The sequence below is a fragment of the Neolamprologus brichardi genome, chromosome 1 (assembly GCF_056152115.1).
Source record: "Neolamprologus brichardi isolate AB-2024 chromosome 1, ASM5615211v1, whole genome shotgun sequence".
In the NCBI taxonomy this organism is placed as follows: Eukaryota; Metazoa; Chordata; class Actinopteri; order Cichliformes; family Cichlidae; genus Neolamprologus; species Neolamprologus brichardi.
In genome coordinates, this window is record NC_142104.1 from 14,964,605 (window position 1) to 14,992,037 (window position 27,433).

Sequence of the window (27,433 nt, forward strand, 5' to 3'; positions counted from 1 at the left end):
CATTACAGAGTCTGCTTTTCTTCCAGACATATATGCAGTATTTAGACAGCGATTACACAAAAAACCTGAATGCTTGACTCCCACAGTGAGGTCACATACTGCGAGGCCATGTCGTACACCTCTTCAACTGCTTGTTAACTCAAATATCTAATCAGATAATCACACGGTTGCAACTCAGTGCGTTTAGACATGCAGACATAGTCCAGACGACCTGCTCAAGTTCAAACCAAGAATAGGAAAGAAAGACGATGTCAGTGCCTTTTGAATGTAGGTTGTTGGTGCCAAACATGCTGGTCTGAGTATTTCAGAATCTGCTGATTTGCAGGGATTTTCCAACATAACCATCTCTAAGGTTTATGGAGATGGTTAATATCCTGTTAGCGCCAGTTCTCTGGGTGAAAATGCCTATTTGATTTGAAGGCAGTTGTAGTTTGCCTTGTATCAGTAGTTCAGTTGGTGATGTAATAGTGTGAGGAATATTCTCTTGATAGACTTTGGGCCCCATAGTGCCAACTGAGCACCATATACAGCTTGTCTGAGTATAGTTGCTGACCATATCCATCCTGTTACGACCACAGTGTACCGATCTTCTGGTGCCTGCTTCCAGCAGGATGGCGTTCCATGCATCACAATTAGCATCATGGCTGTGCAGCCGACAGAGCTGCAGCAACTGTGTGATGCTGTTATGTTAGTATGTTGAATTTATGGTTCTGAAGGAAAAAGAGGGTACAACCTAATCCTAATGACCTAATGAAGCAGCTTTTGAGTGTATATTAAGATGTGGTGAATCCTACAGTGAGGCGATCCAGTGGCTGTCTTATGCTGTGGGGGTCATACAGTTAACCTTTACTCCAGGGCGAATCATTTCTGTTCTGCACAAACCCCTTTGTTCTATATATAGACCCTAAAAGCAAACTTGCTCTGACACACTGCTGGTTTGCAAAATCTAGTGACCCACACATTTTTTTTTTAAAAGGTGTGGCCTCTTCAGACTTCATACCTCACACCTTCAGAGCTTTCAAGGAGCCAGAAGATGTCAGAAACAACAGCATCCAGTGTTTCTGAGAATAGCTGAAGACGTGCACGGGAAAACCTTTAACAAGCCATTTCCTGTCTCCGTTGTTACCTGCAGTTTATGCCTCATTTGTGAAGCTTTTACCGAGGCAAGCGGCACTTCAAGGGAACGAGGTTTATAAAAAAATCATTCTCTTGATCGGTGCTGTGACACTCCTGTAAATAAAAACGTTTTCCATTTATGCCATTAACGCAGAACCTGGAAGACGGGAGTTTTCAGACTGATCGATGCATTATGAGAGGGTAAGTTCTGTACAGGCACAGTGATGACGAGTCCATTTAGTACTTTTAAAAACACGTTTATCTGACAGCGACATCGACTACTTAGGGTTGTAAGAAAAAAAAATGCTTTCGATTAATTTCTCCCCCAACATTTAAAAAATGTAAATGACTGAGCACTTCCAGTTTTAAGAGACATCAAAGCTCCAGATCTGTTATTCAAGCACAAGTCACGCCAATATGTACAGTATATCTCTGTAAATACTGAAAGAGCTCGACTCTAGCCCCCCCCCCCACCCTTTTTTTCTTGACAGTTTTGCATTAATGTTTACAAACACTGTCAGTTTAAACACTCGCTCCAAAGCATGAAACCCCCAGCTGTCACTTACTGCCAGTCGTTGTAGCGCGGCTGATGTATTGAAAGATTGAAATATTAAAAGAACAAAACAAAACACGGTTAGATCAGTGTTTCTAAGAGGAGGGAGGGTCACACAATGTCACATTTAAACTGCTCTTCATACACTTTTAATGGTAAATAGGCATGCTTTCATCGTTAGATTAACAGTTTTAGCAGCTGCAAACAAACAGAGCATGTATGATGAAAGCGTGTGTCTAAATGAAAGCTGCGATCATATAATAGCAATATCTGTCTTGCCAAAAAAAAGTGCCCACCGTGCACTATAAATCCAAATAATGAGTATCACTTTTTCCCATTGTAAAACAGCTACAAATCCTGTAGATCGAATCAACATTTGGCCTTTTTTTTAAACAGTTAATTCATCAGCTTTTCCATCAATAGGCAGCTTTTTTTCTGGAGCTCTTCTTATATGTATAACTGAAACGTCTCCTTTTTCTCTTGCTTTACTCTTTATTAAATTCTGGATGTTTATCCAGCCAATTTCCACCTGACAATCAACATTCTTGACGCCGACCTTCACTTTGCGTTTTTTCTTTTATCCAGCCCAGTTTTGTGTCTGTTTTCATTCAGGCATGTGTTGCTCTGGCTCACCCTGTGAAGTGTGTAGATTTATTGCAGTTGAAGCCTCTACACATTTCCTGTCTGATCCGCTTCTATATTCAACTGAATAAAGGCAAAAAATGCGCACAAAATTTTGCGACACGTGAAATATCGAGCCCTTTGAATGTTTCACAAGTATTTGTCCCCCTAAAATCTGCAACAATGTCATATTTTGACGTTCATATTTTGATTACACGTATGCTGTTGTCCGCTACGAGTAAGTGCAGCAGATGAAAAAATAGCAACATGCCCAGTATATCCATCGGAGAAAAAAAGGGATTTTTCCCCCCCCATTTTCTAATTAATTATGTATTCATTCATTTACTCTTTCTTATGTAGGGCTTACAGTCAGGAAGTCTCAAGCTAAGTGGGTGAAGAAATTGGAAGCAGGTGCGGTGGCTTATAATCACATTTTCAGTGGGAGGTGGTTCTGCTAATGAGCTTCTGGTTTTCAAGATTTCCTGTACTGACGCGATCACACCGGCGGTTAATAGCCACAGAGGACACAGGGTTGATTTCAGAAGTAGAGGGGCAAAACGGCAACCAACGCAAAGTCACTGCTTCAGGGGCTTGAAGATCTGCAGACTATATTAAGAAACATCATCTGCCATGTAAGCCGCAGCACCAGTATGATTTCTATGTTTCAGTGTCAGTGCTTTGTTACCATTTCGAAACAGCTGCAAAACACCGTGATATGATCTGTGAAAATAAATAAATTTACCTTAAAATGGTAGAAATATATCCAAAAATTGCATGTGGTGATTTAAAAGTTTAAAACTCCAGCAACATATTTCCTGTCATTGCTCATAAAGATGCTGAAGGGTGGAAGAATTTTGAGGAAACATTTTTAATAAACTTACAAACTTAAAATTAATATATTTGTTACCATGCAATGATTGAAATGTAAAAGGAATACAGGACAAAGGAGTCATTTAAAGTCCTGCAATCACGCATGTGCTGTGTCTTTAGGGTTCAGGGTGTAACTAAAGTGATCTCCTTGCAGTTTTGTATGCATTAAACAGATATTTATATGAGGTGCAACTGTGTTTGTGGTACCTGCAGGTCTGGTTACAACCCTCCTCAGGCTACTCCACGCAACTGCTTTACTTTACATACTTCCTTGTAACTCTGCTAGTTCGAGCTGTATAAATGTTCACAAAGGTGATGGTAGTCAGCTGTGGTGGTGCATAATACATCATGGAGCCAACACACACTCGAGACGCCGATCAAATAAAAAATGTCTTCTCTGTCCTCTAAAATATAAAAGGTATGATTTTATACATCTGATTGATGACTTTGGAGGTTAAAGGTGTTTCTATACCACGCTGTTTTATACTTTTTGAGTAAAAACCTTCATCCAAAAGAAAGCAGCTGACTTTTCAAAGGTTTGACGTTTAAGTGAGTCAGTTAACTCTTTGGTATCCAGGGATGCTTGCTTGAGTTAACAATCTGTACATGTGATTTACAGGCAGGTATCCAACCATGAAACCAACATAAACATAAAGAACAAAATTTAGACAGTGAAAGAATTAGAAAGATCATCATTGTTTTTTGTTTTGGAAATAAAAATATGTTCCCTAAAATCTGGTGGATTCTGATGTCTGAGATGGCTTCACATTCCCCATGAAATTTTAGAGATATTTATAAAACTGGACACTTTAAACTATCTGATCCTCAATGGATGTGAACTATTGTGCAAGAACATGTCTTCTAAATTCAACTGTCAGATACATTATCATATATATTAATGTTCAACAAGCTACTGGAGGGATTCCTGAGGAGTTTTTTGGAGGGTGTAATGTCAGTCTATCACTGAATGTGTTCCTGTGACTGGTAAGCACTTCGTGGAGTGGGTGGGAAGTATTATTCAGCATTGTCTTTATCTTGAAAAACATCCAACACTCTAATACCACCTTTAAAGAGTCCAGCTCCACCCCCACAATGCTACAGGCCCTGCAGATCAGTTTATTGAGTCTGTTGGTATTTGCCACCCTCAACCTTCTGCCGCAGCATACAACAGTATAGAAAAAGGGACTGACCATTACTTGTAGACAATCCTGAGCATGTTAAATGACCTCCGCCACCTCAGAAAATAGAGACGGCTCTGGCCCTTCCTGTAGAGTGCAGTGGTGGTTATAAACCCAGTCCAGTTTATTGTCATTGTGAACTCCGAGGTATTTATAGTCCTCCGCTACGTCCACATTGACCCTCTGGATTTCTGGTCTACTTAAAGTCTGCAATTATTTTCTTGGTTTTTGTTGCACCACATGACAAAGGAGTCCACCAAAGCCCAGTACTCTGTCACATCAGTGCCACTGATGCATCCAACCACCACAGTCATCAGAAAACCTCTGTAGATGGCAGGTCTCTGTTCAGTGGCTGAACTCCACAAAGAGATGGATAATACTGGATATAATAGGTAAATGATGCTCAGTTGGTATTAAGGGGACCAAAGTGTGGCAAGAAAATATCCCTACACCATTACACCACCATCAGACTGATCCATCGATACAAGGCAGGATGGATTCATGCTGTTTATGCCAGCTTTCTGCCAAATGTTGCACCAGAAATCCAGACTCATGAAACCAGGCAACCTTTCTCCAAACTTCTATTTTTAACAGGTTTAATATCTCTTCACACCTAAATGAAGGACAGGTGAGTAGGTGGAAAACATCTTTACACAGATAAACTCCACTCTTGCATAAATTGCATTTTAATCCAATTTAACTTCATCGAGTGAATTAAAGGTCATGAAGGTCAATTTAAGTCCAAGTTTTGTGAGCGTGAGTGAACTGTAGGCTTAGTTTCCTTCTTTTTAGATGACAGGAGTGGCACCCAGTGTGTTCTGGTTATTAATTCAAGCATTCTAGCCATTCTTCTGTCACTCCTGACATCAACAAAGCATTTTCATCGAGAGATCTGCTGCTAACTGGATATTTTCTCTTTCTCCGTTTCTCTGGAGAAAGCAGTGTGGGAAACTCCCGGTAGATCAGCAGCTTCTGAAATACTCAGACCAACAACCATGCCACATTCAAAGTCACTTAAATCAGTTTTCTTCCCCATTCTGATGTTGGGCTTGAGCTTCAGCAGCTCGTCTTGACCATGTCTACATGCCTAAATGTATTGAACTGCTGTCATGTGATCGCTTGATTAGATTAGTGGAAGTGTATCTACTAAAGTGGACAGTTTTGTTTTGTTTTTGAAGACAGGACTTCTCACAACATTTAACAAAATTGCATAAATCATATTTATTGTCTTAGGTACAAAATCCACCGTCTTAATTTTACAATAAACTCCGAAGAGCAAGAACATCAACAGTGACATCATATGGTATCCAAAACTGATTTTCTATTTAAAAAATAATCAAACATAAGCAGAAAATCTACTTTTGTTTAATTAAACTGAAACCAAAGGCAATTTCGGCAGTTAAACAGTGTACTTTTCCTCTCCTTGCCTCTGTGCTTTGTGATAGTGGGTGTAGCTGCCGTACAGCTCGTTGAAGACCTCCCTGACTCCCATCGGCAGTCCTGCCCTCAGAAACTTGATATCCTGCTCCTTGCACAGGTCCAGTATCAGATAGATGCCCTCAGTAAGATGCAGCTTCACGTCTGGTCGCAGAGTAACCTGGAGAGGTCATTTATGAAAGAGGACGAGACAGCAGAGACAATAAGAGATAAAAGAAGAATTTATATGAATCTGAGGTCAGACATCATTTGCTCACTTCATAAATCACATCTGTGTTCCAGTGAAATGATGATCATGTGTACACACATCTCTTCCTCTCTGTTTTGCACTTAACAAGGTCAAATTTGCATAGAAATATGATACCGTATGCTGCAATATCCATCAACCCGATGTCAACATTTCAAACCGGAAATTATGCGCCGAAACAGTTAAATACACATTTAAGTCTTTAGTTCAGCCATAAGTTTCAATTAGAGAGACATCAAAGGACAGATATAATCATTTATACTGACAAAAACTATATTACTGCAAATGCTCAGAGTAGGACTACAAAAATTCAACAATGAAGATCAATTAATTCCCCAGAAACCCAGAAAATATCTAAATACAGAGCAGTCCATAGCAACGGTCCACAAACCTAGATTCAAACTTCCAGGTGCATCCCAAAAAGAGTTTCTCAAACAGGATCATCACAACATAAAAAATCAACATGATCTACATTAATTTGCAGTTTGACACCTCATGACAGCAGATTTTATAGTAATAATCAGCAGTTTGCGTCACTGTTTCTCCAAAATGAACTAAAAATGTAAAAAGTTGTATTTTTAATCCCACGCTGTAGTTTACATATGAAATTCAGTACAGGGTTTTGCCTGGGGGATCTAGTATACGTGGCGTCACACTGCTGCAGAGGATTTTTTAGTTTTCTGAAAATAGGAAGGTCTTACACGCTTCATCTACACCTGAGTGACAGAAGCAGAGCAACGTGTTCCGCCAGCGAGAACCACGACGGGTGGAGCTGTCTTACTCTAATAACACGTAAAATAGTCAAACAACAATGATTGTGCTCAGTGGACCCTGCACAACGAGCCAAGTGGATATTCAATATCGTCTGGTTATTCATCTCTGTTACACTACACCGCCACAGACGCACAGGTGTAACACACCATGACCCGATGCTATCAGCGCTGACCGCAGTCTACAGACCTCTGACAATGAGCGAGGAGGTGATGGCTGCTCTGTGCTGCTGACTGTACCTGTTTAACGATTAGATAAAACCTGAGCCGCATAATGATAGGCTTCACACATGAAGGAAACAACCCACCATGGGGATTTCTGCACACAAAGCAGTCAGCAGCACATAGTAACTGCTTTGTGTGCAGAAAAATACAAAACGGAGACAGAAGAGGCAGAAAATTAACATGATAACCGAAGCTATGTAAAGCACTCGTCTATTTCCGCTTTTTATATTTACATTCAGGGTTTACTTATAAAGTACTACAGGGCTACTTGTATTTGCTCAATTACCTTTTCTTTTACATTTGCATAGTTTAGCACAGAGACACTCCTTCAACACACTTAGTGCTGCCAGTCTGGTCTGCTGCTGCACATACGGAGATGCAACTGCACTCCTGAGCAGTTTCAACTAAAATTAAATAAGATTGAAATAAAATAAAATTGTAAAAAAGCAGTGCTGTACTAATTGTACACACAAGGAAACAAAAGTCCCAATGCATGTGTCAAAGTATATCTAAAACATGTCCAAATCCTTAATCTCCATCAGTCTGTGGATGAGTTTTACTTTGGGTAAAAAAGGAAACATTTCTAGTTCTGAAGTGGGAGCTCCATGAACTGTATATAAAAGATGGTTGTAGTTTTCAATTCTGAAAACTAAAGTTAATGTTAAAGTGCCTAAAACCTTTTTTAAGGTTAATGATCAGCAGGGAGCGACTCCTTTGTCTGCAAAAAAAAAAAAGCACGCCCAACTGTAAGATACATCTAAGGGAAAATAATAAAATTATATTCAATTTTTTATGGTCCAACAAGAGTAACAGAAAAAACCCCAACATGTGTTTATTTTTCAAGTGATGATAGGATAAGATAAGATTTCCTGTTCTGTTTTCTGGTCTACTACTACTACTTTCGGCTTCTCGTTTATATGTTTTATTTTACTTCCTGACAGAGTCCAGCTGATGGCTAGGTGTGCGTGTGTGCTCCTAGCCTCAAACCGGGATTCTTTCATGTATAAGACAAAAGTGTTAACGACTACATGCAGAGCGACAACTGGACAAAACAACTGATGGTTTTGAGATTGCATTTTGGCAAACAAACGGCCTCTTTTGGCCTCAGCACAGGACTGTTTACTGGCAACCAAATCCTGCTCATCATATAACTCTACATAGAAGAAGGGCAAACAAACAGAAACCACAAAGCAGATAATCACCAAAATCAGGCTCCTTGTGACCAGATATTACGCATTCATACGCATGCAAATATCTGTTTAAACCTAGATCAGTCTACCCTGTGACTGATAAGTCAGTATCGAATCGCCCCTTTGCTCATCACGTGAGGTTTGGAGCTTAGCTCAGATCTACAATTCAGCACTTTGCACACCGACGAGTAGTTTCACGGTGGATTGCACATTTGTGCAAATACTGTCTCGATCTTCACTGGTCCTAACCGAGGGGAAACCCGAAAAGTGGTCAAAACTGCAGTTCCTCCAGGTGTCACTTGAGGCTTTCTGCAAAAGCGAGTCAATCCCCATAGATTCCCGTATTAAAATGCCTTAACGTTACAGTATTAAAAAGCATATTTACAGGGTGATATGAAATCATAGCTTTCCCACTCATAAAAACTCCATGTTCGGTGATTTAATTTAATAAACTGTTGATAAAATGTTGCTTTGCTGCTGCACAGGAAGTTTGCTTCTAAGAGCCATGAGGAGAAGCTCTGACACAGAGGCAGCTAAATTACAAAGAGCACAGAGTCTTTAAACTATTCCCATAAGTCCAATTTTAGGATTATTAGATGATTTACGGAGTACAAAGAATCCCAAATATGACTTTCACACTATTTCTGTCTGTCTGCTCGCCGGTTTGCTCATTTTCTTTTTCCCAGTATGCGACTCGACTGGAAACTGCTGAGTCAGGCTGGCGTCATGTTAAATACAGTCTGGCAGCTGAGAGCAGCCGCTCTCAGGAGCCAGACGTGACTCACTGTACTGAGGGAGCTTCACTCCAGCACTCAGAGTTACAGTAATCCTGGACCTGTTCACTGAGATTTGTGAACATCTACAGTTTGGCCAATGGAAATCACCGCTTCTGAGCGTCAGCGCCTCCATCGCTCAGCTCAACGGCTACCAGACAAACTGGGCTGGATCAAAGGATCATCTGAGATCCTGCTGCCTCTTCCATACATCAATCTCTGTGTGTGTGTCACTCACAGCTGTAGAAAATCACAGGGGATGACAGATGGGTTCAGATGAGGAACTGTCTTGGCTTTCTATAATACTGTCTCTGTGTGTGTGTGTGTGTGTGTGTGTCTGGCATTTCATTGCTCTGTCACCAAATTGTAAAAACCATCAGAAAGAATATGTTTCCAGTACAAATATTAGTAAATCAAGACACAGAGAACATTCATACTGTGTGTGTGTGTGTGTGTGTGTACCTTCTGCAGCTCTGTGACGTACTGAGCCACCATGAAGGCTGAGAGCGCGGTGAAGCTCTGAGCGGTTGCAGCAATGTGAGAGTACATCCTCTCTACCAGCCTGGAGCACTGGAAATACACATCACTGTCTGGACCTTCAGAAAACAGAGAAAGGTGTTCATGTTATTCAGATGTTCATATGTGGAATGTAAAGATATTCTTTACTTTACAAGATTCTTATTTTATGTTACCCAAACAAAACTAATGATCAATAGATAAAACTGGAGCGTAACACTGCATTGACCGGCCGGATGTTTTCAATGAAAGCTGGAGATACAAAGCTGCAAATCCATGAACTGTATATAAAAGATGGACATTAGTAATGGCTCGTGTCACAAGCAAATGGAGCTGTTTTAGTTTCTAGGTGATCTTTTAAGAGCATTGCCTTCTTAGTGTCTTGAAAGCAGATTTGATGATAGAGGGACATACAGTACTTTATCCTCCATTTTGACTCTAACTGGGGCCATAATTTGCTAAATGAGCACCACGTTGCACTTACAAAACTCAATAATCTCATAATGAAAATGTTTAATGAACAAAAAAGCCAAAGGGACATTTGAGAGCACGCCGAAAATGTCGTCAAATTTTGCTGACGTGGCCTGTCGTTTTGGTGGCCGATCGTGCACCTCTCAATTTTTGCAACTTGGCATATTATGGTTGAAGACACGAGCGTAACAGTGCTGAAGCTCAGAGAGTGACAAATTATACAGAGGATGTTGCAGCGACTTCCTGTGAGCTAACAGCGGCGTAAATAGAAGAGACTGCGAGATGATGTTGCGCACCACACAAAGCGGCCAATCCGGTGGTGTACCCGCACCTTAAACTTGAAAACAAGGTGACAACAAGCCAATCTATGTGCTTTTCTATTCTGTTCAGTTTCATTCACACAGCTAAAATCATTAAGGGAAACACTTGATCATCAACCTGTGCGCACACTAAAGCCTTTTTTGGGGAGTTGTCTGCCACCAATGCAGGGAAATGGATTCACAATAGTTTATGTTACCTAACTGATCAGGTGTCCCCTTAAAATCTCTGATTAGTATATTGTTGTATCACACTGAAAGAAGCTGGATAGGTACATCCCTAGAAATGTCCAGTTCTTATATACAGACTGTGCTTCAGCCTTTTTTCCATTTCTTTAATTACACAGTGAAGCATTAATCAATCATACATGTTTATTTCTACAGATACAAGAGCCTGAGGACAACATCAATGAGCACTAGATTAAAAAAAGAAACATCATGGTGTGATTGCAGCATTAAGACAGCTGAAAATTTAAAGCTAAACCCCAGAGTGCTCATGCAGCACTCTTATTGGTACAGAGAATAGTTCCTATGGTGACTAAGTAAGAGGTTACTGCAAACAGAGGTCTTAAATTTACAGTGGATTTAAAATGAGAAAATGAGCCTGTAACCTTCTCTACTTCTGGGAGGCTACTGCCTGAAGTGTTGAAACATGTGTGGGCATAACACAAAGTTTGTGTCAGCTCCAGATTACACAATGCAATTTCTTATTCTTCAGTAATCTGCAGTGTTATTTTTCGTTGGGAGGACGGTAACAAAACACAAGCCACATCTGTAGTGAACAGTGAACGCTAGTACAGCCCTGACCCGTCCTCTTCATCAGAGTAAAGCAGACTGTTTTTCTGGGCCTTGAAGACATGATAACGTTTCCTGTTATGTCTTTCACCTACAACTTTACACTGTGCAGTCCTAACAGCCTGACTGAGCTGGTTTGGCCACATTAGTGAATGATGTTAATGTTACCTGCGTCACCGTCTCCTCTTTGCCGACCTTCCTGCACAATAGAAGCCACTAGACGGTAGAAGACATTTAAGAACGAGGGAGCTGCGTTTAACATCGCCTGGAAACACACACAAAAAGTAAACAGTCAGTAACATATATAAATATATATCTTAATAGGTCATACTTCTGCCTGATAAAACACTGTTATACTGCAATTGCTGAAAAGTAATAGATCCTGGCAGAAAACTGTAGACTCTTAAATTCCCAGAAGAGTCATTAGATTTGTTCTTGAGGATTTGCAACTGACTTTGGATTATGTTACATTCCATTCACACCACTAATACAGCATTAACATGAATTGTGCTCAACCCGACCTAAACTCATGAATTACTGTCATATGTGTGCTAAAACACTCAAAGAAGGACAAATGTTACATGTTTTTAGGATCTGACAAACAGAGAGCAGAGAACTGAATCCACGAGGGGTTAAAAAAATGGACTAAGCAGTCCTGACAGATCCATCTGTTACATCGCTTTCACAGAGTTGTAACGGAGCAGCCATAAACTTACAGCTCGCAAAATGACTGAGGTAAAAGTTGGATTCCCGCGAGAGCTACGTATGCATTTTTGTCTGTACCTTTCTCCCTTCGGGGAGACTTAGGCAGGGAAGGAGAGACGGGAAGAATATAAATGAGGAAGGGATGATGTCACCAGCTCTGGTTGGAGCTCAGCAACGGTTTCCATCGACTTAAACCTGCTCCATGCCAACCTACCCGGCCTGCCAGCTCCCCGACCTCTCCTTGCTGAGCCTCCTCCCTCACACCTCTCTGACATAACCCTCTTTTCTATTTTGTCTCGAAACTTCCCTCATGTATCACGTTCTCCATCTCTGGTTTTATCCTTTAATCTCTTTATCGCTTATCTTTTACTCCTGTTTCTTTCTCACTCTGCTTTCCTTCACTGCCTCCTTTTTCCTCCCCTCTTCCCCCTTCTCTTAGTCGTCTTTTGTCCTTGCAAACATCTGATATCACTTAGCTCGTTCATGGCTGGCTTTATTTAACACAGCTGCCCCATTTCAGCCCGGCTTTGTCGCTGTTACTGAACAACAAACTGTCAACATTTTAGATTCAGAAAAACTGAAACATTATCGCATTAACAAAGCCGGAGCAGAATAAAGCGTGTGGGCCGGGATGCAGATGGCTCCATTTCTTCAGGAAAAAAAAAAAGAGTTCATTTTTACGACCTTTTGGGTGCAAAGTGAACACTCCCATTACAAGGCAGAAAAAGTAGACATCGTGATGTTTTCCATGCAGCTGGTGAGCTGCAATATCCTTTTGTTGAAAGCGGAATTCCTTCGAGGCATCCTGTGAGCTCAGCGGCACCACATACCACATTTTCTTCAAATCAAGGATTCAAACCAGCAGCCTTGACCTACAGAGACCTTCATTATACAAGTGTGTAGGTCTGATTTCATAAGTCGGGGGCAGAGTGCAGGAACAGCTTTTAAAAAGTACTTTTTTAATGTTCTTTAGCTGTACAAAAGCATCTTGTAGAAATTTATTAGAAAATTATCTATGAGAATTAAACTGCTCATTTAGCTTTTTGTAGTAATAATGTAAGCGAGCAGCCGCACCCAGCAGCCTGGCTGCACAGCACAGCCAAATAAAAACCTGTTTGGTCAGAATGCATTATGAATGTGGTGACAAGGAGTTTGCAAAGTATTTTAAGGTTTAGATTTACGAGTGAAACTGGGCGGTAGCTGGATGGTTAACCAGGATCCTGGCCTGTTTTATGAAGTACACCAATGATGGCAGAGTTCATGTTTGGAGACGGAGTCTGATGGTTCTAAATTTGAGTGACCATTCTAAAAAAAAAAGAGTAGGCGCTACCTTAGGCCATAAGTCTTTGTAGAAGTGTACTGGAAAACCTTCTGGTGCTGGGAATTTATTGTTTGGGAGATGCTGTAGAGCTTCGTGGAATTAAGATATTGAAAGAGGTGAATCCAGAGCCGCAATCTGTTCATCATTTAGTTTCAGTAGATTTATATTGTTAAGAAATTCTGAAATATCAGCGTCGGTGGGATTAATCTGTGATGAGTATAAAGCTTCATAAAAGTCTTTAAAATATTTATTTATTTGTTGTGGATCATGAGTAATGTTCCCAGTGGAATCCTTTATAGAATGAATAGCTGTTTTTTTTCACCTAAACGTTGAAATAAAGTCTTATTTGATATCAGAGCGGTGTGACACTTTGATCTTGTTGTCGGTACTAAAGTAGATCAGCAGCGAAGACTGGCCTCACATCAAGGAGGTCATTTTGTGTTTGGAGTCCAGCTGCAGTTTACATAAACCTTACCTGCTGCTGAGTTATGGCTGAAAAACGATCTGTGTTTCTGCAGTACATTAATTAACTGCTCATCTTTTTGCATAAAACACCAGGAGCACATAAACTCTTGAGTCAAGGCTAAAAACATCTTGTAACAGGTTAAACTGATCCTGAACTTTGGACACTGAAATCTAATCAGTTTATCCTCAAGTCAAAGAGAAAGTTTGTTTGCAATTTGAAAATTCCCTTTAAGACATTCCAGAGAAACTTTCATTACTGTTCACATGTCTCTGCCCAGGACACCAAGATGTTCCCAAGCCCATCGTGAGATCCTGGGATCTCCAGTCCCTGACAGCGTCAGTATCACTGGTGCCAATCCATCCATCTCCTGCTCCATTCTCCCCTCCCCTGACCCAGAGTGAGCACTCCACCCTTTTCCAGCTGACAACTATGGTCTCAGATTGGTGCTTATTCTGGTCCCAGTCACTTCACACTCTGCTGCAAACTGCCTTAATGCACACTGACGGTTATCACCTGATGAGCCCAGAAGAACCATGTCATCTGCATACAGCAGCGATATGATCCCAAGGGTGGCAAAGTGGAAACCCTCTGCTGCTTGGCTGCAACTAGAGATTTGCACAATGTGAACAAAGCTCTTGGCACGCCTGTACAGGAACTGTAGGTACGTGCAGTTTAAAGAACATACTTTTTCCACATTTCCAAAGCCACTGTCATGTGCATTACAATTTGCAGTGTCTATTTACACGCACAACTCCTTGACATGGTCAACTATTTTAGAGCTAAGCAGCAGTGAAACACATTTTTCTATAATTTAACTGAATAAGTTCTCACTTATTAAAAAGCAATCCCCTGTGCCAGACTGGACCCTCTTACACACTGCATGTTTCACACCCCTGCACCACTTCTTTCACCTGTCCCTTCATACCTGAGGATGACACTGGATGATGGCGAACAGCGCCTCGTGAACAGCCAAGAAAGCTGAATGATAGACTGTTGGGGTCATGTGGTCAAGGGGGACTGACTGGAGAGCTCCAAGAATCAAAGTCACGTGATGAGGGCTGGTGATTTGCCCCTCCCCCTGTCGAAGCAGTGATGTCATCGACGTTATCGTGGGAATGGTAAAGGGAAGGGTCAGCGAGACGTCCTGACTGGATAATCTCACTAAGAACTGTAACACAGAAAGACAAAGACACAGTAAAGGTTAGATAGATGAACACGTACAAACAATGAGAGCAAGAAGCTACAAAAATCCAATCCTTCCAAACATTAAAGGTATTTCCTTCACAACTCATCTTTCTTTTTTTTTTTTTTAAAGCTTTCTGGATGTAATGAATACCGAAAATACATATTTAACAAAACTGACAACAAAAGGCTGTTTCGCAGCAGACATGACTTCCCACAGCAGCACAGGTGTGCCTAACAACATTAACAATGGACCTGTTCATTGTATTTTAAGATCCCATTCAATCAAGTCAGTAACAATGGGCCAGCACGCAAAGCAACAGTCCACATTCACAAAGTACTTGGCTCAGAGTACCTCCCAGAAATGAAATTCCAAGTGTCAATATGTTTTCTAAGAACTGAAAGTTTGAACTAAACCCTGCAAAAATAACAGCTATTTACAAATATCTCAAACACCCAGGAAAGCCCTTAAGGTGAAAAACCATTAGGAGTACTGAGGATGATTTTTAAGAGAGCAAAGGCCCCGGCCACAGCAACCCCCCCTCCACCCCCCTCCCTTCTAGCAAGGACATTACATATTTGCAGTTTGCATTTGTTGACTGATTCATGGTGTCAGCTCATGCAAAAAACACAGTCCACCGTGTAGACAGGTAGAGCTGGAGATGAGACTGGAGAGATGGATGACCTTATGAACTATTCATGCAGTGAGATTTTGATCACGTGGTTATAGGTGACTAACGGTGATTACATAACTGTAGAAACGACTCAGTGCATGCATGCAGGCACGCCTCACTGGTGGGCTCTGGGAATTGGTTTAAGAAGGAGAAATGTTTTCCAAACACTGGAGTAGTCGTTATTTTGCACTTTTCCATATTACAAGCCTACATTCACACACAGTTCACAGCACTTTATTGTATGACATTAAGAGCTTTCTACCTACCACACATATACACATCCACATTCACTCTCTATACCAAGGACACTTTGGCATGCTGATTGGAGGCCCTGGAGATGGAACTACCAACTTTCTGATTAGCCAGTGACCTTCTCTACCTGCTGAGCTGATGAAATGCTGAAGGTTAGATTGTCAGGGATGCCTGTGGTCAATCTCAGTCATGCAGCAGTCATTAAATAGTCAATATTTGACAGGTGGAAAACTGCACTGAGCAGCGATGACTTGATTCTGTCCTTCATCGGCAGAGCGATCACAATAACAAACACACTGCTGTAACTGTATTATATTTGTGATGTAACTACAAAAAATTTGCAATTTTCCTGGGTTGCAAAATGGAAAGCATACATACATATGTACCCTTCTATACGCCCACCACCTGCAGGAGGAGCCATAGCAATGCGTGTTGGGCGGCAGTCAAGGTTTGAGGCCCAGTACATAACTCCGGCTATTGAAGCTGGCTACTGGGACGTGCTACGTCACCTCTCTGGTTAGAAAGGAGCCTGAACTCGTGCAGCTAGATACACTCCTGCTCACTTTAACACGCAGCTTGGGCTCTGGAAGCAACTTCAATGCAGTTCAAGGTTGGGTGATCTCTCCCTTAGAGATGGAGTAAGGAGTTTACTCATTTGGGACTCAAAGTAGAGCCACAAGTCCTCGACATCAGAGCCAGCTGAGGTGGTTTGGGAATCTTATTAGATTGCCTCCTGGATGAGGTACCTCCTACCAGCAGGAGGCCCCAGGGTAGACCCAGGACACACTGGAGTGCGTATAGTTTAAGTGCTTATGCTTGATTCATTTCTGACTTCTGAAAGAAATCCAGTGTGTCGGTTCAAATTTGGGTATAAAATTGTAAAATAAGTTTGCTGTTTGCTGAATAATTAATATAATTTTAAGATTTCTAAAATACTTGTGTTTCCTATGTTTTTAACTGGTGGACTAATACATTTGTTAAGCATTGTAATACTGTACTAAATAAATGCAAACAAAAATATAACAATCGGCATGTAAATTAAAGTAGTTTGTGTATTTCCAAAGAGAAATCGTGACAAGTAACCACCATTAAAGAGCTGAAGAAAAAAGGATTTTAATAAAATTCTGCCTCTTCACTTAAAAGAAGAATTTAATTAGTATATTTTATGCTTTTGAACAGGCTCTCTCTCACATGTCTGAAAATACAGACTTGACAGATAACAAAAGCGTGAGTGAGGGGATGTGTGTCTATCAGAGCGCTCCGTGTGAGTGGGTGGGGGTCTTGATGAAAAGGCCAAAAGAGCATAAGTGAAAATTACAAAGAAGATGAACAAAAGGCTGTGGCTGTCTTTAGGCGCTGGTGGCTGTCAAGCATTAAAAAATTACAGGCATTTTTATTGAATAAAAGAATAAAAAAAGTCCCATGTATTTCCAGCGCATGGTCACTAAAACCATCACAGATGATGAGCCGGAGGTCGGACTGTCACGTCTCATCATCATGGCCCAGTATCTGCTTGTCTTTACTATAATGTGAATGTTAAACTGATTATTCTTGTTTAATGGCTTTTACCTAAATAATAATAAAAAACCCATAAATCCTAAACATGTAAGCAGTCATTTAACTTGTAGTTTGAAGCCAGTTCATTTTCCAGTCACAGTCTCTGACGCTGGCCTAAAAACAAAGCTGGCTTCATTTCGAGGCGTGCCCCACACCCATAATCCCGTTTGTCATCATTCCAGTGATTCCACACCAGGTGTGCAAACTGATTTAACCGTCTTTTTTTGTCAAACAAACAACTGAACAATGACACACAGCATTCCCGCAATAACACAAAAGGTTTTATATTCTTTTAGCTTGGAGAGCACCTCCTCCTGACAGGCAGGCAGGGAAACTACGAGCGTGAAATGCATTTCGTTTCTAAAACACTGTCCTCATTCTCTTCATGATGATCTGGGACATTTTGGTGGTCTGGCAGAGATTTTAATACCGATTTTAAAAATTACCGCAGTAACCCAAAGTAGGTCGTTAAAATTAGGGGGGAAAAAAATCATAATCATTTTAAACACAGTTCAAACCAGCATGCTATTGAACTGAAAAATGTGCATACATACAGGGGATGCGATTAAACTTTAAATATGATTGAGATTAGACAGAAGGATCAGAAGAAGCACATGTTTTGGAGCATAAACACCATGATGTAATCAACTGATATTCCTGATGGTTTACAGCTTCCACCTCAGCATCTCTGCAGGTGCAGGTGGGGGCAATAAGAGACCCAGGCAGCATTTGACTTGCACGCCTCAAGAGACCCACATGGAAACCACTTGGGAAACAAAGCTGACAGTAGCTAACACCGAGCGCCACCAGAGGCAGTCCAGTCGAATGACAGGCAATGCAGAGAAAAAGGCAGCTGCAGGCAACAGTTAACAAGCCTACCAGAGGTTCAAGTATATCAAGCTGCCTACAGTCTCTCTTACTGTCTTTATTGTACATTTAAGGGGCCCCTTTTATGTACCTTAAAGTACTGTATATGAGTAATGAGTAAAGTGGTGCTTTTGTGTGTGTGTATTCTCACTGCATTAAACTTTGTATGTGTTCGAGTGTGAGTGTTTGGTTTTCTCACCACCACAGCAGATATAATCTGTGGTGCAATGAGCCACAGAGCTCTGGAGCAGGTTTCAGGCAGCTGACAACAGGACAGCAGCTTAATGGTGATTACTGCAGATAGCGCCTCCTGGAGAGCAGCAAACAGATAGAAGAGTTTGAAAAAACAGTTAACACAGAGTATTAAACTTATTCTTATTCTTATTCACTGTGGGAAAAAACACCAAAGTCACAACCTCCCATTTATCAGGTAGACAAAGAGAAAGCCTCTCATCTAAAACATTATATTAACAACACAGAAAAATCTAAATTGTGCAGATTCTACAGGTTTTAAGATCATGAAATCTGAAATAGGAAAACTGTAGAAAATTCAGTCTCAGCCTCACCCTGCAGTTTCCTGCCCTCAGCTTGCTAATGTCCAGTCCTTCCCTGATCGTCATCAGCAGTAGATTAAATCGACTTGTAGTACTTTTCGCCACCAAGTGGCGCAACAGCTCCTGCACAGCCGGCTCCAGCTCACTAAGGTCAGTTGAAGGCAGCCAGGGAGCTGAAATCAAAGAGATCGAAAGAGATTTTAGCAAGAAAACAGAATCATTAATGTGCTGCATTAATAATAAATCAGTCTAGTCAATAACACAGTGGATGCAAGCAATGTTTGCTTCACTGAGTGAATGGGTTAAATGCAGAGAGGAATTTCCCCACAGGGAACAATAAAGTATACATAAAATATACTGATCCAAACAGAAATGTTTTCAAAATGTCTGTGTGCCTGATGTGACGCTAACATTAGAGAACTGCCACTAAAACTGACAAAGGCACAGGGGGGACTGTTTTCATAAAGAGGGGTTTATCAGGCTTTCTCTTTTATTATTTTATTACTTTTTGATCTGTGTGATGTCAACCAGAACAGATATTCTTAATTAAATATTCTTAATTCTGTTTGCAAGGAGCAGCCAATCAGAAGAAAGTTGCACCAAGGCCCCAGGATAAGTTGTTAAACTAAGCATCATGTAAAGCTGCTCTAGTGGAGCCCAAGAATCGTCTGCAACAGAATTCAAATTCAAACAACTTTAAATTTAACTAGCTGGGTTGAATCTGACTGTCGTACGTGCGACAGAGAAAAGCTCATTTCCTTTAACAGATGGCATGAAATACTCCCTTAGTTGTATTCCTGTGTCAATGTGTGCGATGTGCAGAGGTAATTACTGAAAGGACAACACTGACTGATTGCACAGGTGAATGAGATGTTTGTTTTTAATATGGTTGCATATACCTGTCAGTAGCCTGTGCACATTCTGCAGTATCTGAATGTAAAGGTCATCCAGCTCATTTCTTCCCTTCTTCATCCCTCCTTCCTCCTCCGTGTCTTTTTCCTCCACCATCTGCACAGCTTGGTAAAAGGAGGACAGGAAGAGGAGAGAGGAAACCAGGAAGTCCATGGGCCTGGGGGCAGAGCTTATTTCTTTAAGGATCTGCTGGCAGAAGCCCTGATAAAGGCTCATATGAGTGAGCCTGGTGCCACTGTGCTTGTTCTCATCCTCCACTGAGAGTGAGGACAGCTCAGACTGCAGCATGACTGTTACAACATCTACTAGAAAAGCTTGACCGAGGATGCTGGCGGGCTGGTTCACCCCCTCACTGAGAGTTTGGGGCTTTAGGACAAACTCGACAGCTGGTACCAGCGAAGCAGTTATTTTTGCAAGCATTTGGGTTAAAATCTGATCCAGTGCCTTGCTTCTTCCCAAATTGGAGATCATCACTTGGGAGAAAGAAGTCACAGATGCCAGCAAAAGATGAACTGATGACAAGGAAGCCCCTGAACTGGATTCAGCATTTTGTCTGCTTGTCACTTCCTCACTAGTAAGATAGGAAGCAAACTGGTCCAGGTTGAGTCGAACACTACTGTTTCTGATAATTATCAAACTGACTAAGGTCTGTATGAAGACCTGCGCCGCTTTGATAAAATCCAACCAATCAGTGCTGCATGTGGCTTGAGCTCTCGCACTACTTCTATGCCACAGGAGAGATGACAAAGCGGCCTGCAGCAAGGTACTACCGTGCATGAGCTTCAGAACACTTTGGAAATTCTTACTCTCTAGGAGATGAGCGAGAACCCCGAGCAGCTTTCCTAGGAACAGAGCATCGCCTCCAGATTCTGTCATGCGCTCTGGCTTACAGGAGGTGGAGGTGAGCATAAAGAAAAGCAGGAGGAACACACAGGAGAGATCCTCGGAGCTCATCCCATCTGGATGTAGGATTGTTACGATTTGAAGTAAGCCTAACAGCTCCCTGCTTTCTGTTTCAGTCAGCAGTACAAAAATCTCTCCAGTTTTAGAGGATGTCAAAATATCCTCAACTATAGTCTCTTTCTTCACCAGCGTGGGCAGAGGCTGACTGGCATCTCTCTGTGAAGAGACTGCCTCTCTTTCCTGAAATGTCAGAAGTGTGGAACAAACCTTGGGTGTATGTGCTGCCCCGAGCACACAGATAATCCTTTGTGTGAGCGACCAAACTGTGGCGGAGAACAGTGAAGGCAACTCAGCAAGTATTGGGCTTTGAAGAAGCTGCGAAGATATGAGGGAGACGGTCAGAGAGTCGGGCGGCAAGTCTTCTGATCCGTCTGTCCGTCTGTTCAGAAATGAGCTGATAAGTACGTCAGCTATGCGGTGCACGTCTTCGCTGCTCAGGTGGCAAAGGATCAAAGGTAAGTTGGTCGTAACAAGATACCAGTGCGCTGCAAAGTAGGAGCTGGTGGTCACGCTGCTGATCTGCCTGTCCCACGCCTGCTCTCCATCCAGACTCACCTCCAGCTCAGATGTAGCTAAAATAAACTGTGCTGACCTTTTTAGAAGCGCCGCAGTGCTGGATTCGCCTATTAAGACGTCGTCCAGCAAAATCTTCTTCATCTGCTGTAAAGTGAGGAGCTTGAGCAGCATGCAGCTCATTGGGCTGTAGGAGGGGGACGGGCGGTGACAAGCAGGTAAGATGTCACCTGATAAAAGACTCTCTATGTCAGAGATTGGAGAACTAGAAGGAGCTTCATCAGGAGATGCATATTTGTAGCAGTGCGTGTGGAAGAGTGTATCCACCTCCACCCAGGTGTATCTGAGCAGGAGAGCTGCCTCCAGGGTCTTCTGCTCCCACAGTGCTCCAGCTTTAGACTCTGAAGGTTTCTCTTTGAGGTTCAGACTTTTTCTGCCTTTCTTTGAGGCCTTCTGAACTGAACTTGTATTTCTATTCTTCTTCTCTGTTGAAACCACACGTAGTAACTCCTTTATTAAGCTCTGAAACCCCTTCATTAGGTCCTGACTCTGCCTCACTAAGGGAACAGGAGAGGCATTGTCTAGAGTCTTCAGATTGAATAAAACAGCATGAAGCAGCTGACTGAGGGGGAGGAGTTTGAGAGAAGCGTCTTTTCTCTCTTGGTCCTCATGTTCTCCATCAGTCTCCATTCGCTCTCCCTCCGTTTTCTCCTTCACCAGGTCAGGCAGTATGAATTTCCTGATGGCCTCCATCACCAATGAACAGATCTCTAAAACTTGGGATGGAGGTGTGTCCAGAAGGCAGGTCCTGAGAGAGGTGGAGATGCTTTCAGGCAGAAGAGGAGGTCGAAGGTCATCCAGAGCAGGCTGGCAGATCACGGACATGAGCTCAGAGAAGAAACGAGGCAGCTGGCGAAGCTTAGTGTAGGTTTGGAGGAGGCTGCACACCATGAGCTGTTGGCAAGTGAAGTTTCATTAAAACATCACCATCTGAATATTCATATATTAAAATGAATAAAGCCAATTCTTAAAAAGTTGGTGGTGCTGTATAAAATGTAAATTAAAACAGAACACAATGATCATAAACGCACAGAAAAAACACAAAAACATATCAAATGTTTACATTTAGACATTTTCACATGTCATGACGAACATTAGCTTATTAAAACATGAAAAAAGCAAAGAGTTTTAATCTCATTATCTATAAGACATAATATCAAAAATTCAGGGATTCTGGAGAAATCTCTGTACGCAAGGCTAAAAAAATCAACACTGGATGACTGAACTTTGGACCGTCAGTTAGCCATGATTGTCATGGAAATAAGGAACACTTCCAGAAATCCAGAAAACCATTTTGTGGTCAAACGAATCCAAATTTGAAATTCTTTCTAGAAAACACGAACACTGCGTCCTCTATACTAAAGAGGAGAAGGGACCATCTGGCTTGTTATCACCGCTCAGTTCGAAAGCCTCCATCTCTGAGGATATGGGTGTGCATTAATGCCTATAGTATTGGCAGCTTGCACATCTTGAAAGGCAGCATAAGGGCTGAAATGTATATACAGGTTTTAGAGAAGCATGGCCTATCTAGGTGACATGTTTCAGGGAAAGACTTGCTTGTCTTCCTTCCATATTTCAGCAGGTCAATCTGCAATATGCAGTTTAGCAATGCTACAACTTTATTACAGCAGCATGGCTTCATAGGAGAAGAGGGTCCAGGTGCTGAGCTGGCCTGCCTGGCTGCACTCCACACCTTTCATTAACGGAAAAGATTTGCACATAATGAAATGAAAAATATGACAAAGAAAACCTGGGACTGTTGAGCAGCTAAAATCCAATATGAGGATATACAAAAGGTACTTTTTCTCAGTTTAAACATTTAATATGTTTTCTGTGTTCTATTGTAAATAAAATATGGGGCTATGAGACTTTTAAGAACTGAGTTTGTAATTAAAAACACTGATTTATTGTCCTTTTTTAAAATTTGTAAAATCTAAAAGTTAAATGAAGACCTGTCTGGCGCGTTGCACTCGTGCTTCCATGCATTCGGCATTAATCCAGGCTGAAGATAAAAGCTGGTCCAGATCTGGCTCGAGAATCAGATGATTGAGACTCAAAAGCACTTTCAAACAGCGGTACCACGATGGAATGCTGAAAGTCAAGACGGGAAATTTTTCTATCATAAGAAAAGAAAATTATTCTGTAATTTTATTGGAATAAAAATGTTTTATAGAGAAGTTGTTCTTTACCTTGGCTGGGCCTCGTTGAAGAGCAATTGTCCCATGGCTCTGTAAAAGTTGAGCTGGACGTCTTTGTGTCGTATCCTGTCTGCGGCCACATTATAAATACCGGCCGACAGCGCCTGACTTAGCAGGGACTCCACAGCCAGCAGAGCCAGGTTCCAGTTCTCTGGGGAGCTCATGGAAGCTGGAGGTGACTTCTGCTCACCAAGATGAAGATCTAAAGTTGGGACTAATCTGCTTAGAAAGTAGAAACACAGCATCCTCTGCTCCTCCTCATCTTCCACCCTCGCTTTCCCGTACTTTTCCAGAAAAAACTTAAACAACAGACACAAAGCACTGGACTTCACCGGGTAATGTAGTGATGGCTCACAGTAACCCCGGTCGTTCAGTTTGGAAAGCACAGCGTTGACAGGCTTGAAAGGCCCCTTTGTCCCTCCTGAACCACGTTTCCCAGAATCCTCTTTAGGTGGAAGGAGCTCCTCCTTGTACGAGTTCAGGTGCTCAGAGGGGAAGAGTGCTAACTGAAGGATGGAGTCCATCCTCATGCGGATGTCTCTACAAAGCTGTTGACGGAGACGCAGGTGAGCGAGACACGCTGCAAATTCTCCCGAGGTCAGCAGGTGCCGGAGCAGGACGAAGGGTTGGAGTAGGTGGTTTGTCACCATACTAGAGACTCTGCTAGGATTGGCTTGTTGTCGCTGCACTGACAAATACGATGACAGCACCTGAAGCAACACCTCAAATAGGTTAGCTGAACGGAGGTTTTCCTTCGGCTTGGAAGAGGATTTGTCAGCGTCCGACTGTGGCTGATCTAGTGAACTGGCATTCAGCATGTCCATCTGGGAAGTCTCCATATTTGTTGCAGGTTCAGTCTGAAGACACTCGGCCATCGATTCATCATGACTTGTGACAGGCTTCTTCTTTAGGTATTCCATGGGCAATGCCTGCTGCAGCTCACGACAGGCCAGCGAGCAGAGCTTGGCCAGCAGATCAACCATAAGTTCATACTTAGATGTAAAAACAGATGAGAGTGCAGGAGAAGAGAAAATGCACTGACACACGCTCAGTATATAGGACACACACCCCGACGACTTGGAGCCAACGTGTGCGCACTTCTGCAGCTGGTCAAGCAGCTGGAAGCAAAGAGAAAAAGCTGTGAGTAAAACTTCCACTTGTCAAGTTAGTAATTCTGGGACCTTTTAGTATAATTGCATCTTTATCAATTCATGCTACAACTGTAGTATTAACCCAGAACTGTGGAGGATATGCTCTTACTATCTTCTAATGACACAAGACAGAGTCAGAGGAGATCACATGTGCAGTTATATCACAGACATGATTTCTGATTTAACTGCTGAAGTACCTGTGCCATGTTGAGCTTGAGAGTGATGGTCTTTCCCTGCTTGAGAAAAGACTGGAGCTTCCGGCTGTGAAGCACATCATCAAGGTAGCACCACAGGCCTTCCAAGAAATCCTGGGAAAACTCCACCTTTTTACTGTAGTAGAGTGAGAGGGCATGGGTGCACCAGTCCAACAGCACCTACAGACAGATTTAGGTTAGCTGCTGCTTAATACACGCCAAAAAAGAAATTACCGTGCTACAAACATTCACAAGCTTCCACTTTTACCTGTTCTTTGTTGGGCAGCAGGCACTGTGAGGAGATCCAGGCAAAACGTGCCAGCTTCAGCTTGTTATCCCATGGAGTTTGTGGGCTCTTTAGTTTCAGGTGGATACCCGAGTAGATGGCAGCCATCGCTGCAGCTGCTGATGCAAAAGGTCTGGAAAGACAGGAAGAAGACAAGGAGTGAGTAGTTACACAGAGGAGAAGAAAGAGGAAACCTGGATATTCCTGATAATCATTAGTGATGATGAAACCAGCTAGCTGAGATTATATAAGACACAGACAAGGAAACAGAAAGAGATAAGTAAGGCTTTTCCTGACTCTTATTTTATGCAACAATAATTGGAAGTTTTACTTCATTTTATTTTTATAAATAGATGCTATAGAAGTATTTAACTGTCTGCCAGTTATAAAGTAATATTCAGATCCTGTTTTTTATATAAAAGGGAAAAAACTATTCCATCCATTTTTTTTTTGTTTATTAGCATCCTCCAAAAAGCTGCGATAAAATGAAAAGAATTACTCTACACATGACGTAGTTTAGTCTCTGAGGCGTTTTGACAAGCAAATTAAGTTTGGCGCAGTGTTTAAACAAGCTGTCTGACACAGTTAACCACATCATTTTAACTTCAAAGCTTTTTATATGTATTTGTCAATATCCTGAACTTCACCTACTCCTACTTAAATAACAGGAAACAGTGTAGAAGAGTGAGGGGATATGGTGTTCTATAGAAGTGGCTGCTTGACTTTATTTTAGCACCAATGCGTGTCTTAGTATTTGTGACATATGTTGTAATGTATATATACACATATACACATATATATGTAATGACACTGTGAGTTTTACCTATGAACAAACAGCAAAACAGTTGTGTTAGGCTTCATCTAAATGATCAGGCATCAGTTATCCCATTCATTGCAAACTCTCTGTACTCACTACATACTGCTCCCCATCTGTCTAACATCTGGATTACAACCGGATGTGACTACAGTCAAGGTGGGGGTTTTTTCACTTTATTGATCAAACAATTGATTATTTATATCTATTAAACTACTTATGAGCACAAAAAAAGACTGGAAATAAGCTGGCTGGTCTGATGAGTCTCAATTTTCTGCTGTGAAGTGCTGTGATCAGCTCTCAATTCAATATGGTCCCCTTTGGGATGTGGTGGAAGAGGAGATTCACACAGTGGTGAGGAAATGCGCCTTACACATCTGCAGCTGCTGTGTAATACTATTATGTCAACATGGATCAAAATCTCTGAGGAATGTTTTCAAGATGAATCCACGAAGATTTAAGGAAGCTCTCAAGGAAAAGGGGATCAAATCCGATATTAGCAAGGTGCTCCTAGTGAAGTGGCCTGTGAGTGTATTGCTTTGCACTATTTAAAAGCAGCCCCAGAAGTCTTTACAGCAGTGATTAATTTTTCTTTACCGTTTTAAGCAAAATTCATCAATTCATAATCTAGAACTGATCGTTTTTATGCATTCTGTCGTTTTATATTATAGAGTACTTGTTGTTCCGAGTTTATTTGCCCATCTGTCTGAGTTACTTTAACTTATAAAGTAAAAAAGATCACTTATAAGAATGATAAACCAGTAGAAGTCCCATCACAGAAACACACACTGACATGCTTAATGCTAACGGCTAGCTACGCAGCATATATTGATGCTAACATGGACTAATCCCGGTGCTGCTACCCGCCTGCACGCATACAAATTAGCTCAGAACGTCTGATTTACTTGATTATTACCATCGACCCACATCCGTACAAATTTAGGTCTTTAAACTTACTACTTTGGAATCCGCACGTGTCTCCTGTTTTCTGATTTGAACGACCCCTCAACTTTCACCCTGCCGGCCCAGGCACAAGCAATCGAGAGACGATATGAACCTGTCGGCCAACAGTTAGCTCAGCTTTTTTTCATTCAGAAATTTCATATATATATATATATATATATATATATATATATATATATATATATATATATATATATATATATATATATCAATCAATTAAAAAGATGAGCATAAATCCAAGACTTGGCTGGAATAGCTCAGGGTAATTTAATCAACCCACTGCTCGCTCTAATCATGACTAATGATATATTTGATCAGGTATCAGAGGACATAGATAAATCAGTTTTCACAACACAGCCACCTGGAAGAGAGGAAGGGAGAATGCAGCAGGTTGCAAATAAATTACAGGAAATAGGAAGATACAGATGTGGGCAGCTATGTGGTGATTCCTTTTTTCTCTGAAGAAAATGAAAATGATGCAATTTACCAGAAAGCACACGACAGAGGACTGTTTTACGAGAGGAAATGGACGAGGTGGAGGTGTCACTAGGTAAACTGGCATATTTCAGCAAATACTATGCTAAACTGCCTACTGCATCTATATAGCAGTTTGGCTTCATAGTAGAATAGTACAGGTGCTGCAGTGCCCTGCCTTCAGTCCAGACTTTTCACCAACTGAAAACATTTGGAGCATCGTGAAATGAAGAATACAGCAAAAAATG

At 41.5% G+C, this 27,433-nt stretch overlaps 1 protein-coding gene across 1 annotated transcript; it reads right to left on the reverse strand.

Moving 5' to 3' along the window:
- Positions 1-5,737: 5,737 nt before the first annotated feature.
- Positions 5,738-26,779, reverse strand: urb2 (URB2 ribosome biogenesis homolog). The gene is made up of 12 exons (XM_006779939.3): positions 26,706-26,779; positions 24,917-25,067; positions 24,652-24,828; positions 23,295-24,421; positions 23,058-23,196; positions 19,557-21,999; positions 18,670-18,830; positions 18,303-18,413; positions 14,497-14,739; positions 11,248-11,344; positions 9,443-9,576; positions 5,738-5,935 (listed from the first exon to the last, which is right to left on the reverse strand). The coding sequence occupies exons 2-12, from the start codon at positions 25,040-25,042 to the stop codon at positions 5,738-5,740; spliced, it is 4,956 nt and encodes a 1,651-aa protein (XP_006780002.2). The 5' UTR covers positions 25,043-25,067; positions 26,706-26,779.
- Between the last annotated feature and the right edge of the window lie 654 nt (positions 26,780-27,433).

Bases quoted from the DNA above. Each gene is read 5' to 3' on its own strand.
- urb2 (XM_006779939.3), bottom strand. From the start codon at position 25,042: ATGGCTGCCATCTACTCGGGTATCCACCTGAAACTAAAGAGCCCACAA. The intron at 24,829-24,916 runs GTAAAAGTGGAA...ATCTGTCTGTAG, and splicing joins TGCTGCCCAACAAAGAACAG to GTGCTGTTGGACTGGTGCAC. The intron at 9,577-11,247 runs GTAACATTAACA...TGTTTTCTGAAG, and splicing joins AAGAGGAGACGGTGACGCAG to GTCCAGACAGTGATGTGTAT.